The sequence below is a fragment of the Siniperca chuatsi genome, linkage group LG15 (genome assembly GCF_020085105.1).
Source record: "Siniperca chuatsi isolate FFG_IHB_CAS linkage group LG15, ASM2008510v1, whole genome shotgun sequence".
Taxonomy (NCBI): domain Eukaryota; kingdom Metazoa; phylum Chordata; class Actinopteri; order Centrarchiformes; family Sinipercidae; genus Siniperca; species Siniperca chuatsi.
The window spans coordinates 17,398,574-17,412,759 of record NC_058056.1 but is presented as its reverse complement, the minus strand read 5'-3'; the positions used below and the strand labels follow the sequence as shown (position 1 = coordinate 17,412,759).

The window sequence follows — 14,186 nt, the reverse complement described above, 5'->3', positions numbered from 1 at the left end:
GGGAGAGAAGAAGAAGAAAGAGAAGTTATTTTGCTAAAGGACATTTGCAGAGGCAGCTTTTAACACCCTCACCCCCCTCCCCACCCTTCCTTTCCCTCCATCCCTCCTTAAACACATTTCTGCCTTTTCTGCTCTTTAAATATTGAGAATCGTTGCAAATTCCTCTGGCCTCTTCCTTTTGATGCTACTGGCCTCCCAACAGCTCAGTGAAAGAAATGCACTTGGAAAGGCTGAAACGCTCAGTATAGCAACAGTAACAATTCCCCCTTGCAGGACCTCCTTGCTCCCCCCTCCAGGCCCCAGTAAACGGGTCTGAGCTTTGCTGGTTCCCAAGCTGCACCTCTTCCCCGGCTTCCCGTGTTCTGTAGTCTGAAGGCCAAGCTCTCCCTCTGGGCTGGCTTTGACTGCTCATTTTCACTCTAACAGGGGGTGGCTCTCCACAGGCCTGCCTTTTTAACCTACACCAACATGCATGCACGCACACATAACACAGCTGAAACAGACTGTAAGAGTGACCCGGCTGACTCCTGTCACTTTATTCTTTATTTTTCACCTCTCTCCTTCCCCAACTACACACATCACAGCACAATGTTGTCGTCATTCCTCCCTGATTGCTTTGCCTTTTTTCTTTTATTGCTCAGATAGCTGCATTTTAGATGCTATTTAAGATTTTGCTAACTAGTAGGGTGCAGACGCCTGTGTTGTGGGCAGCTCAAGAATAAAACACAGCCTGAGTTTAGATACAGAACAAGAGCTTTTTCGTAAGGGCTGTATTCCTGAGCGCATGCAGTTATTATTGTCGTTTCTCTAAAAGGAAACACAGTAAACAGTAAATAGCTGCTAAATAAAGCCAAAGCTGTTAAAGTTGCACTGCATCGAGGCTAACCAACGGTCAAAACACGGCTGGAGAATTCTCCCCCATCGCTTTCGTGTAAAACAGGAGAGCGAATCCTGACCAGAAAGCAAGTGCAGCAGACTGAGATCATAGACGTGTTACTGCTTAACAGCCCGCTTTATGGGACTGGCTCTCTTTGTGTTTTAATGAGGAGGCCATGGATGGGTGGGAAGTCGAGGAGAAAGAGAGAGAGAGAGAGAGAGAGAGGGAAGGTTGAGTCTGTCAGGGAAGATGAGAGATTAGAAAAGATTGAGAAAGAATAAAGGATGGAGTGTTAGAAAGAAGTCGGAGAGAGGTTTAATGTGTCCTTCATCTTCAGGTCTAATTAGGAGTGAAAGAAATGGTTGAAGGGTCCCCCTTAAAGTGCTGCTGTTAATTTTTCACACCACAGGTACACTTCATGATACACTCGTCTCTTATCTTCTAACTCATACAACAAACGCTTTGAGTCAAATGACCACTGTGTTTCTTTGTTTCATTTTATAGCCTCCAGAAATAAATCCACAGCAGGATATTTTAGTTGAGCAGGACATTTTTTGCAAACAAACTTGGAAGTGTGTGTGTGTGTGTGTGTGTGTGTGTGTGTGTGTGTGTGTGCGTGTCTCTATATTTACCTCCCTTTGAAAAGTGTTTTGAGCCCCCAGTGCAGTGGCATGAGATTGGCAGTTTGCTGTGTGCTGATAAAGTCACGATCCGTGTGTGTGTGTGTGTGTGTGTGTGTGTGTTTAAGTGTGCCTGCTGGTGAAAGGGAGGAAGAAGGAAGGAGTGGAGGCTGGACACCTCAGGAATGTTTTTTTTTTTCGATAACAAGTTCTCCCAGCTCAGCGCTGTTTAAAATGTGTACAATGCTGTGTACAATTTTGTGTGTTTTACTGCACTGTCTACGTGTGTGTCCTGGGGGAGAGGAGGTTCTGCAGCTTTCTTGCTGTATTGTGATTGGCCACAAGTGTATTATGCTGTCTGAATCTATTTGTCATTTACCGCACATGTACAGAAACACCTGAAAACTGCAAAAACATACACACACAAGGCACTAGTTTCTTTTTTGGGCATTTTTATACTGTTTAATTTGTTTTCTGATTTGGATTCTAGTGCAAATCCACACGCCAAACACTCACACACACACACACACACACACACACACACACACACTCCTACCTGTGATCACTGCTCATGCCTCGTGTGCATCAACGCAGTGTTGTGCAACAGCAGAGCCGTCACTAACTCAGATGTCCTTTACGCTGCTCTCCTCTCTGCAAGCTGCCTCATTAAACTTTCAGCTGAACAGTTAAAAACTCTTCTGCCATTCAGTCCCAACTGGCCACGGCATAAGAGGAGTAAATTAAATTCAGTCTGTCCATTCGGTTTGAAGTCAGATGGAAGGATGGCATTTGCCGACTCGGTCTGCAGCAAAGCAGTACGGCGTGGCCACAGGTGGTGCTTTGTGAGCCCTGACATCAACCTCACAGTCTGCGACGACCCAGACTAAGCCAATATATCAGTTATCTTTGTTTTTCTCATTCTGTCTGTCTGTCTCTGTTTCCTTGTCCCTAGTCAACTCTGGAGACGGCATCGACTACAGCCAGCAGAAGAGAGAGAACATCGGTGACCTGATCCAGGAAACTCTGGAGGTGTTTGAGCGCTACGGCGGAGAGGACGCCTTCATAAACATCAAATACATGGTGCCCACCTACGAGTCCTGCATGATCAACTGAGGGGGTGTGGGGTCTCCCTGACATTGCACAGACTCTTGACTTTACCTCTTTGTCAGTCCTTCTTTATCTGCCCCCCACCTCTAAATAAAACTCTTATCTTATCCCTGTCTTTATCCAAGCCCTCCCCTAATCTCAACTTCACTCCATTTGTTCTTTTTTTGTTTCTGAACTGATCTCTTACCCCACGGACACCCAGCGTTCCTTCCTCTGCTCTGTTGTGCTCCGCTTTGCCGAGCACAAACCCTCTCCTCCTACCGCTCTACCCGCTCTGCTCTCTAGCATATCCTTTTAAACCCCTATTAAATTCATAACAGCAAGTCATGAGGTATTTTGTCCATCTGTATCTGTGTGTTTATTACTGTAACTTGTTAAAAGCAATACAAGCTTGACAGAACAAATTTGCCTTATTAAAATATACCAGTATGTTTAATATATTATACATGTATTGGTCATTTTTTTATTACTTTAGTAATTTATTTAGCTATCTGATAAGGAATCCTTGATGCATAGTGACTTTTATTTCAAACAGAGATATACATCAGATGAAAAATGTGACAAACACTCTTTCAAAATGTATGAAAACATTGAATTGAAATTTGTATTGATTTTAAAGTGAAACCTCACCCAAAATCTCTTTTGACTATCAACCACTCACTGGGATGCTTGAACGTGGACTGTAAAAAGTTTGTTCTTTGGTCCTCCACTGCGGTGCTGTTTTGTATTGTGTTTTACCACTGTACCCATTCTGTCACAAACCCAGCTGGAGACAGAGCCTGTCTAAACATGCAGGGAAAGACACATAAGAATGATGGCCGACAGCATTCCTCCAGACAAACACCCATACACACACACGTTTGGTTAACATCCTTTGAACTCAAATACCCCATTGTGGTCTTAGTGTTTTGGGTGTGCATCTCGGTGTGCATGTGGGCTTGTTTGTGATTGTTAGTGCATGACAACATACGTGCTTTTTTTTGTTTATCCAGACCAGCCAATAACTCAGTATCTTTAACCAACTCTGTGTTCTCACACTGTGCAGATTGAAGGTGCTCTCTCCCCCTATCCTCTCTACTGCATTAAAGTCACAGCGTAAATTTCTTCCCAGACACAATGGAAGTTTTAGCAAACGTGTTTCACACACACACACACACAGTCACACACTTGCGCATATACATATACAACCCTGCGACCCACAGGGGAAACATAGCGTAATTGATTTCTGACACTCACAAGGACACTTGCACTGTCTCTTATTGTAAGTCATGTCTCCAGCAAAAGCAACTTTACAGGCCTGCGGAGGAATCTATTCTCAACCAGAAGACAAGTTCATAATGCTCATATTTCAACCTCAGCACATCTTGAAAAGAATGTTACTGAATAGGTGTTCCACACTGCTCAACCCGGCCGTGCTGCTGCTTGATCTGTGCAGTGAAAGACGAAAAGGAGTGCAGTGCGGTCCCCTTTCAACCCAAAACACATATTTTATCTTAATAAGTACAGCTGCATAATGAAACAAATATAGCAACGGTACAAACACATGAACTACTTTTAAAGGGGGGGTGGCAGTTTCACCTCTGTTCTCGCTTGATGAGCTGATCGAACTCTGAACAGCCTGCGGTTCTGTCGAACTGTATCAGTGACACCCCGCTGTCCCGCTTCACCTGTCCAATTTTACTGAGCCACAGGCTAGCAGCTAGCCAGCAAAGGAAGGAGAGGTTAGAGATAAAGAGGACAAGTAGAGAAAAAGGACAAAGTGAAAAATGGTGAACATTTGTTAAGCTTTTTTTTTCATAGAGTGCTTCAAATATTGTTTTTCAGAACAGGATTTGTCAGAAATTTTACTCACAGCTCTCTATCTGTTCATCATAGCATTTTGCTTCAAGCTAGCAATATACAATATACAATGTCATACAAGCCATAATATACAGAGTTCACTTCAATTCTTCGCACTTAAAGGGCCAGGCAATCTGATTGCTTTGGCTCAATTAGGTCACATCACAGGCGCTAATGGGCATTAAATGCTAAATGGTGTCCGTTTCGACCTCTTCAGGAACCCACTGAAGCTCATTAAGAAAGGTGACAGTCTGGAAAGGAACAGCGAATATGGCCTCCAATCAAGAGCTACACACATACACACACACACACAAAGGAAAAATAATACCAAACAACAACACCAAGCTGTAATTGCTCATGCAAGTAATAGAGTGAACTGTGAAATGAACAGGAAAGGAGGCAGCCAATGAGGTTATCTGCCCTATCAAAGGCATCAACGCATGACTGGTCCAGACCTACAGGCCGGAAAGACCAAGCATGACATTGCTTGAATTTCTCCCGTATCTCGCCCTGTGCTCGGACATGAAAAAAAGGCCTCAAAAACAAATTTAGCATAAAGCAGAAATTGTCCTGATCATCATATTCTAACCTTTTCCCTTAGTCATAATGAACAATTGATCATTTTGTGCCCCAACATACACAAGGAAATAAATTGCCTCCTATTCAGAGTATTTCCTCCAGTCATAGAGCACAGGTTATAACATCATGCTCTACTTCCCTACAGCAGATAGTATCTGTCGCAGACAAAGCCACATTATTATTTTCAGTTGAAAGGATTTCCGAATTGTTGCTGTTTTTTTGGATCCCTTGTCTATTGTGAAAGATCTGCCTGATGGCATGTGGGGGCGATGGTACTGATCTAACATGTTATTCATCTTTGTGCTTGTCCATTTGCCTTTTTGTTAATTTCTCCTCGGCCCAGATAGGAACTAAGGAAACTAAGAAAACTCTGGCTTTGCTAAACAAGCCTCAGCTCAGAATTCAAGGTAAAGAACTTGTTGATCATGTGTCTATCATTTGTCTATGTTATGTCTCACTGCTCCAATGTGTGTGTATTCCAATTAGTTTGTAGTATAAAACTCACTGCTAACTGGATTTTGGTGAAATACTTAATGTACCACATGGTCAGCACGCGTGTTTTCCACAGGCTTCCCAAACGTTAACCACTGAGTGTGTACCATTCCTTCACACCTGCCTTTGTCCTTACAAGGGTGAAATAGCATTCTCTAATCCGTGACCTGGCCTAATCCTCACTCTCCACTGCAACTGGACTCCGGGGGTCAACCCCAGACGATATGGGGCCTGTGGGCACTCACTCAGCTCCGGGTTATTATTAGCCTAGCTAGCTCAGCCCCTCACAACAGCTGCCACTGCCCTGCAGCCATCAATAACTCCCACTGAGGAACACATGCAAGCCATTTTATTGATGGAAATGGCAAGCATTGCACCGACATGGGACGATTTATACACAGAATTCATACAGCCTCACAGATCAACACAGTCGACTACGCAGACAAGTGTTTACATGTGTGTCTGGCACGCACCCCACCAGCTACTCCAGCCTTCAGGGAGAGCCGTTATCTCAGAATGAACAGTGACTTTCTGAAAGCTGGCTCCACGGAGCTCAAGTTTGTCCTTGTGCATCTCCGTCTCACCACATCACAGTGGTGGCAAGCCAACAAAGGCTTTTGTATTGCAGTGAGCTGTGCAACAAAAGCTACACAAACACGCCGATAGTGTTCTGTTGACGGAGGGGAAAAAAGAGATTGAGAAAAGTAGAGAAAAGACTAAGAATGAAGAAGGAAGGAAAAAGACAATTTTGGAAGAGGAAAGGCAGCGTGAAGATGTTCGTGGTATATGTGTGTGTGTTTGAGAGAGAGAACATGTTGAATAAAGAGGAATACAGGGAGATACATTGCGCCCGAGCTCCGAGAGAGACCAGCAGTCCAAGATTAATCCAGCGCAGAGAGAAATGAAGGGAAAGAGAGGCTGTGTGGGCCGAGATGGATGGATGGAGGGAAGTGGGATGTTGTGTCACCTGATAGAGAGATCTGTCTAGCTCCGGCCAGACCTGAGATTTAGGAGCAGTCAGCTGCAGAGAGAAGAATAAGAGACCAAAGAACAGGAGGAGGAGGAGCTGGGGAGCGGGGATACAGACTCCACCACTTGATTATCTGTTTTTCCCTCACAAGTGGAAAAACAGAAGGGAATTGAGGCGACAACTGCCACTTAACGACATCACCACGCTCCCTTATCTGAACAAACAAGATGAATGTGCCCAGCTTTGTGTGTTGAAAATCAAGTAATTCATCCATGTGGGTGCACTTAATATGATGAAAGCTGGGTTGTGTGTCGCATGTTTCAGTGCAACCCTGTGTACAGTGGAGGATTTACTAAGCACTCGGGAAGTCTTCATCTCTCTTCCCCTTTATCACTTCCTTCCCTCTTTTCCTCTTGTTCCTAATGCTGAGCTGTCTCTCTTATTTTGATGTTAGAGTCTCAAAAGACAGATTGTTAGGACCAGAAATGAGGGGATTGTGCCACGCAACAGAAATAAATGCCCCCCTGGGAATGAGTCGTCTTGTTCACGTCTGCCTGCCGGAGTCCACGCTCATCCAGGAAGCTACTGAGCATGTGCGAGACAGGACAACACAATGGAGATTTATCTATCTGCCTCTCCATATGCCAGGTGTCTGATTCACAGGCTTAATTCAAGAGTGGAGGAATAATGTAAACACTTTGAAAGAGGAGCTCATATTCTGTTTTCCTTGTGCAGTCCTCTGCAAAGCTCCCCTTAAATATTAATAAAGTCTGCTAAAATCTCACATCCTGATTTACTGTTTAGGTTTGTGATTCTCTTATCTGTGCTTATGTGTGGGATTTTCATCATGATTCTGTGTGTGTTTAGATCCCAGAGTAGACCGCACCACAGGATCAATCCATCTCACAGATGTGATCAATGAGGATTCTCTCCGTTGCTCTCCTTCTCCCACTTTCTCCATTCTTCTTCCTCCTCTTCCTCTCCTACAGGTCTTATCACTTACAAACACTCATTTCTTTCCTTGCTACGGGCTGGCAGGCGCGCACAAACAGGCGTACGAGCAAGTAAACAAATACAGCCGTCTTCAGTAGGAGCAGGAATGGATCCACACTGTTAGCAATTGGGGGGCATAGATGCAGCATCAGCTGGACTTCTTTAAGCCATATTGACACCAGTGTGTTTTCCACAAGGGAAGAAATGAGGAAGGAGGAGTGGGTTAAACTTGTTTATCCTCAGCCTGTTTAAGTGCCCCTTACTGTAAAATGGTAAAGTGTGATTTTGAGTGTCATGTCCTCCTGTTGATTGATGATTGGCAGGTTTGAGGTGGGAGTTTGGAGGGGATGTTTTCCCATCAATGCCGTCTATCACAAGTGGCTCCAGCTGTCTCGCCCCTGTCTGGGTGACAACAGGCAGACCAACAGGCATTTCCATCACCAGACTGCCGAACCACTGGAGCATCTAGACTACAACACCCAAGGTGACCTTTAAAAAAAAAAATAACACACACAGAATAGTGAATAGCTTGTAGCACTCCTTCAGCTGTCACTTCTTCCTTAAAGTATAACCTGTCGTATGTGAATAGTATACTCTTTCTCATGCGTAGCCTAATTTGTGAGGGATACAAAGAATAAAACAAGCCTGTCATAGTCACATTCTCCTCACTTTTGCTGAACTCACTGCCTGTATGGCATGCACACATCTTTTCTGGTCCACTTAGTATGCCTTACCCATCTGCAAATAATTCTACAACCACAAATAGGCCAAAAACCTATGGAAAAATACTGGTATAGCTCTATTTGTATCTGTGTTTTGTCCTTAATCCAGTCAGCAGGTAGGTGTCAAATATAACATGACATGCTATACTCCCCACCCCCCCACACACACACACACACACACACACCAGACCGGCCCCTCACTCACAGCTGTAATGGGCTGTAATGGGAGCAATGTGGATGTTTTCGGTCCTGGAGAACCAGTTATACCCACATCAAGACTGCGTCTATATCCACACTAGGCTGGCTTAATTGAAATCATTTTCACGTAGCTCTCCATCCCTACTAAAACTCCTGAATGATAGGAAAACATTTAAATCTCTTCTTCTTTGTTCTCTTTTGGTTGGCAAACAACACACTGACGCATAACAACCAACATTTAATAAGGGGTGGGGTAGACACGGCCTCAGTTCTATCACTTCCTGCTCTCCATGATGACCTATCCACGATGTGTTTTAGTGCAGCCGAACTCACAATTTAATTGTTCTCATTTGCGTATTTTTGTGTTTTGTGTTGTCAGACAACTGAACGAGCATAAAACAGTGATTTGATCTTGGCTCATAAATGCTACCTGTTGGCCACCGTGAACAGTAATTCCTGTGCTGCTGCACTGGGACTTAGATCAATCGTTGAATTTTATGATCGCACAGTTGTCAGAATAAACAGATACAGTTAAATGGCAACTGTAATGTGTGATCACTATATTGACATTTAAAATGGGTGCTCACAAAGAGGCATAGAGACCCTTAAACTTACTGATTTTTACACGTGTAATCTACAACACCATTAAAGTAGAACTATGAGGCCAAGTGGTTGATTTCACGTCATCCCAACATGTCCCACCATCACTGTCACTTTCACATCCTTCCTCTTCATCCTTATTGTCTATGATTCTTACTTCAGGTGATTTCAAGACAAACAAATAATGTTCAGTCACTGACAATAATAAATGCACACACACTATTCAATACAAGCGCACAAACAAGTATGGGTGCAACAGTGCATGAACACACAAGCACAAATAGGGCATTTGTCATGTCATGCTTATGATACAAGTTAAAATGAATAATAAGTACATTATGCATTTCTCTGTATATGCTCTCCATATGCTGTGGTTGCTAGAAGGACATTTATTTCTGTTGCGCTGTGCTCAAACCTTCTTCAAAATGTAAATGACCCAGATTCTGCCAGCACTGTTTTCCCCATAGTCCCCAAACTAGTAAGTCAAAAGTAAAAGGGAAAGATGTTGTTCTTATTTGTATGTATGCGTGTTATCAGAGCCTGTGGGCCTCTGTTTGCTTCCTCCAGAGCTACAGCCGTTATCGCAGACAGCTTTGCCTCGACAGAGTCACCAGCTCTCACTCACTTTCCTGCGGCTGTGGCCCCCGAGGCAGGCTACAACCAGCTACAGGGCCCTTACCGAGGGCCCCATTGTCTCTGTCAGCATACTTTCAGTTGAAAACCCAGGGCGCTCTCCAAGCTCATTGTGAGCGAGCTAACAGCCTCTCTTCAAAAGGGGCTAAACGCATGTTCATTAATTATCTGGATCGTTGTTAATTGGATTAATTGTTGAATAGAAACCGTGTTATTAAAAATGACGAAAACACAAGGGCAGGGGGAGCAAAGGGGGGGATTAATATCGTTCCTGTTTACTCTCGGGCTGTCAGAAGACACAAGCATGAATAGGCTCACACACACACACACACACAAATGTAGGTATGCTCTGCCTGTCTATTGCCGCGTCTCTCTCTTTCTCTAACTCTTTCACACACATATTAACACACACACGGAAGCCGTATGTGACCCAACTCAGAAGAATGCTAGGCAAGGTGCAAATTACCATGCGCACCATTGAGATAAGAACTAAACCCATTTTCAAAGCTCAGAATAAATGCCAGATTCTTTTTGATGCAAGGAGTCTGTGACTTTTTCCATTGCTTATATTCAAAGATTAAGGGAGGAAATAAAAGAGAAACATAAAGTCAACACCATGAACAATTTAGCTATCTCCAAGTCACATGAAAAATGGGGTTTCTCATTCCCTCTGTCTATCTACACAGTCTTATCCACCAAAATTACTTATCAGTGTTTGACTTCAAGGGATATTTTATCATTCTGGCTTTAAGATAGCATGCTGATATTGCAGACCATTTGGATGACTAATATTACATGTCCTGTGTAATTGGTGGAGGTGCAAATGACAAGATACTATGCAAATACCTTACTATCTGTGTGACAATAAGTAATAAACTGCACCCTTGCCTTGATACCAGTGTTTCTGCAACCTTTCAGCAATCTAGCTCCAGTGATTAATATAATCAGGTTCATCAGACCTGCAGAAGCCTATGTAAAATCTTTCAAGATTAAAAACTTCAAAAAAAGTTCAAAAAGTTCAAAAATAATTATAGCAATAGCACACTGTAGCTATGTGTAGACGCTGGCTGATGGGCAGAGAAGCATGATCCAGTAGATGTGTTGCCCTGGTTGTTAAGGCAACTGTATCTGTCTTCCTGCTTTGATGTTGAGGCTACTGTCGCCTGCTACACTCCCAAATACTGTTATCTGGGGCTGGAGGACTGATTGCAAATATTTTTGTGGGGATACGTGTGATTTATTTATTTTTTTGTGTGTGTGTAAGCAGGTTTGTATATTTGTTGCATGCGTGTGACATATGTCTCTTGAGTTAATGATACAGAGCCCATTTCAGTCAAATTAAACTTGTCCAAATGCATCACCAGATCTAGTTAGAGTTGTTTGATCAATTTATTTAACATGCTGCAGTAATACTAAGAGTTTAGACTTGATTTACTATCCTCTATACCAACACAGTGTCAACAAACTGCAGCTAGAAGGTCATAGTGCAGCTGTTTGAGTATTCATGCACCCAGCGTGGGGACTACTTTTACAAAGACATGAGTGGGTGAGCAGTAAGCGGACAAATTGAATGAGGGCCAAGGTCAGGGCTCAGATTTAGCCGGGCCCCTCTCAGCCAACAGCTGTCAAAATCAAAACGGACCAGTTGTGGTTTATTTTTGCACTAAGCAGGATGTGAGAAACCGGAGGTAGCTGGTTTGTGTGTGTTCCATTGATCAGGGATGTTAATCTTTGGAGGATATGTAGAAAGGTCCTCCCAAGGACAGGACAATGAAAAGACTCTATTGATTACCAGAACATTTATCAATTGGTCCCAAGACAGATAACAAGATGTACAAGTCCTGAGTAACAAAAGGCATCTTTTAGGATATGGACTGCAGAAGTTAATTATTTTTAATCATTTCAGCATCCTAAAGTGAAGCCCACACATGAAATCCGCCTGATTCGTAGGCTGTTCTTGGCAAGTACACACACAAACACTGTATGAAGTGGCAGATTGAACACACATTCAACCCGCGTATGACTGTTCAAACCAGATCACTAGTCCACACCTGATTAGTAGACCCATACACGTCATTGCTAAACCATTGAATTACACCTGAGCTTGTAAAATCTAAGTGACAAATGGAGCTGCTGTGCTTTCAGGTAGTCGCTGGAATGTGTTTTCACACTGGATCGGCAACATGAAGGGCCGTGCTGACGATCTTGTGTAACATGGAGGACATTTCTGGCACTGTCTAAATAGGGTTACTAATGTAATCCTTCTAAAGCATTGTTAACCCTTCTTTGTTAAAACCTAGGTCTCTAGGGGAAAGGAAAGCAACATAAAACCAGTTGGAATTGACAAAAGAAAAAGTTATTTATTGGAGGAGCAGATCTTTTCTGACAAAGATGTAATAAAAAAAAGAACTGAGCTACAAAGTGAGAGGAGCCTGTGGGTGTTGATAAGTCAAAATAAATAGATATAACAAAAAGAGGACTCCTAACTTGTGATTTTTAAATGATTTACCTTGCTGTCAAAAACAAATAAAGAGCTCAGCTGACTCCACTTTTCACTGCCTTTGTTGTTAAAGTTATGAGACGACAGTGCCATACTATTGAGAAACAAAAAGATTGTTGGAGTCTAAAAATGTTTAACTGCTATATTTTTGCTATTAGTGAGGAAAGGGAGAAAGAAGTAAATGTGTGCTATTCTGTGTTGACAACACTTCAGGGCTTTATGTGCATTCCTGCGCACCGCACACCATTGCCCTGATTTTCTGTCCATCATTCCACCAACCACTGCGCCCCGCCCTCCTGGCTCGGGTGTGAGCGCTCATTGGTTCTCCCAATAGTCCCCTGTAAGCCCCGCTGGCCAATAGTCGTTGAGGAGGACGGAGCCTTTCCGGTGGAACAGTCTCTCGCGCCTACAGTGGTGGAATCGAACGTCCCCGAGCGCACACGGCGTAGAGGAGAGTACGGCGCACGAGTCTCTGGAAGGAAGATAACGGTTTCTTTTTTTGCCCCCTCTCCACTCAAACAACAAGAACAAACCAAATCTGAATTTTTAGGGGGGTTTACAGAGTCTTCTCATCTCAAGGAGGAGGGAAGCGAGGGATTGGATCCGCAAGTTTTTTTTCTTTTTCGTTTTTTTTTCTCTTTTTCCTAAAAGAGGATTCTGTGTTTCGCGGTGGTTTGTTCTCCGTTCTCGCCGCAAAGATGATGGTCGGAGAGGTCGAAGTGAAGGAGCGACCGAGGCCGAGTCCCGACTATTTGATGCAATTATTAAACGAGAAGAAGCTCATGACCAGTTTGCCAAATCTCTGCGGCATCTTCACACACCTGGAGAGGCTTCTCGATGAAGGTAAGTGGCAGTCTGGAGCGATCGGGGAGATGCCGGGGGAAAGCGTGACCACGGCGCAGTCCGGTGTCGGCACGGCTTCGCTGGGCGTCCCTGCTGCATAACGTTCTAGCACCGGACACACCGATACTGCTGACCGTGGCAGGCACAGTAACACTTAAAACTTCCCCCGAGCAATAACGTTACCTCAAATTCAAAACAAGAAATCCGGTCATATCCTGAGTGAGTTTGTTTAACCGTAGACCGCAGCGAGATGTGGATTTGAGAGTTGCGTTGCTAACGTTAGGCTTCCACAGAGTTTGTTACTTGCACTCCTGACTTTGTGGTGACAAGACGAAAACTTTCTCTCACAAACTTATAAAAATCAGAACTGTCTATCACTGTACATTTACTAACAAAAATCGCCCACAGAGAAGTTTTGAAGCACACTTGAGGTTTATCAAAGGCGAATCTCAATTAATTTAGACGGGCCCTGATTCCACATGTTCCACCGCGATTTAGCTTGGGTTAGCCACATTTTAAGCTAGCGAGCCTGGGTGTCTGCGTTCCGTTGAACTCTTCGGAAACCAAAAGGGCAGCGTTAACGTAGCTACGTCTTTAAATAAAGCCTTAACCAGTCAATACAGCGTTTCAGACAAATGTTAAGTGTTAAAAAGTTGACTGTCGCTCCCCTTATTTGTGCTTCCAGGGTTGTGTTAGTTGTTGCCCAGCGGCCGAGCTTAAAAGCACGGAGGAATGTGTCTGCTTGTTGCCCAAACAATGGCCAGTGAGTTGCAGCTCGGAGGGGGGGGGGTGCACGAAGATTATTTCAGCCGTCTAACTTTTTCATTAAAAGGGGCACCATTTTGTTTGTCTCCCTTCACCCGGCTAATACAATATTTGTCCCCAAGCCAGGGTATGCTTCTCTCGGTTATATTTCCTTCCCTTGCTGCAGCAGTCGTCGTGTTTTTTGCCTGTCAAGCGTGCCTTACCAAAATTGCGTCGCCTTTTATCGGCGGCGCCGTCCAGACGGGATTTGTCTGTCTACATGTATTTTCTACGCCTTGTCATATATTTTGGCACAAGCAGCGGCGCTGATAAACAAGGCTTAATCGCCGTTTATGTTGATAGTATCAATAATATAAGCTGGTCTAAGCGGAAGGTTGGACCTATGCTTTATGTAACTGAGCTGGAGACACTAGAGTGCGCCACAGCCCCCTAGCAGACTGTCCCCATG

General features: G+C 43.8%; 2 protein-coding genes and 1 long non-coding RNA gene across 7 annotated transcripts in view; 2 read left to right on the top strand and 1 right to left on the bottom strand.

The window, feature by feature from the left end:
• Positions 1-3,047, top strand: part of pacrg (PARK2 co-regulated) — a 134,651-nt gene extending 131,604 nt beyond the window's left edge. The window contains exon 5 of the mRNA XM_044167137.1: positions 2,450-3,047. Within this exon, the coding sequence (XP_044023072.1) occupies positions 2,450-2,610 (161 nt within the window). The 3' untranslated portion in view covers positions 2,611-3,047. The remainder of the gene's footprint in view (positions 1-2,449) is intronic.
• Positions 2,673-14,186, bottom strand: part of LOC122861993 — a 32,100-nt gene continuing 20,586 nt past the window's right edge. The window contains exon 2 of the long non-coding RNA XR_006374617.1: positions 2,673-7,966. This is a non-coding gene — a long non-coding RNA (uncharacterized LOC122861993). The remainder of the gene's footprint in view (positions 7,967-14,186) is intronic.
• Positions 12,504-14,186, top strand: part of qkia (QKI, KH domain containing, RNA binding a) — an 83,784-nt gene continuing 82,101 nt past the window's right edge. For 2 of the 5 annotated variants that reach the window (XM_044167129.1, XM_044167127.1), the window contains exon 1: positions 12,504-12,973. In XM_044167129.1, the coding sequence (XP_044023064.1) occupies positions 12,829-12,973 (145 nt within the window). In that variant the 5' untranslated portion in view covers positions 12,504-12,828. The remainder of the gene's footprint in view (positions 12,974-14,186) is intronic. The other 3 variants (XM_044167132.1, XM_044167128.1, XM_044167131.1) reach the window with 2 other exon arrangements.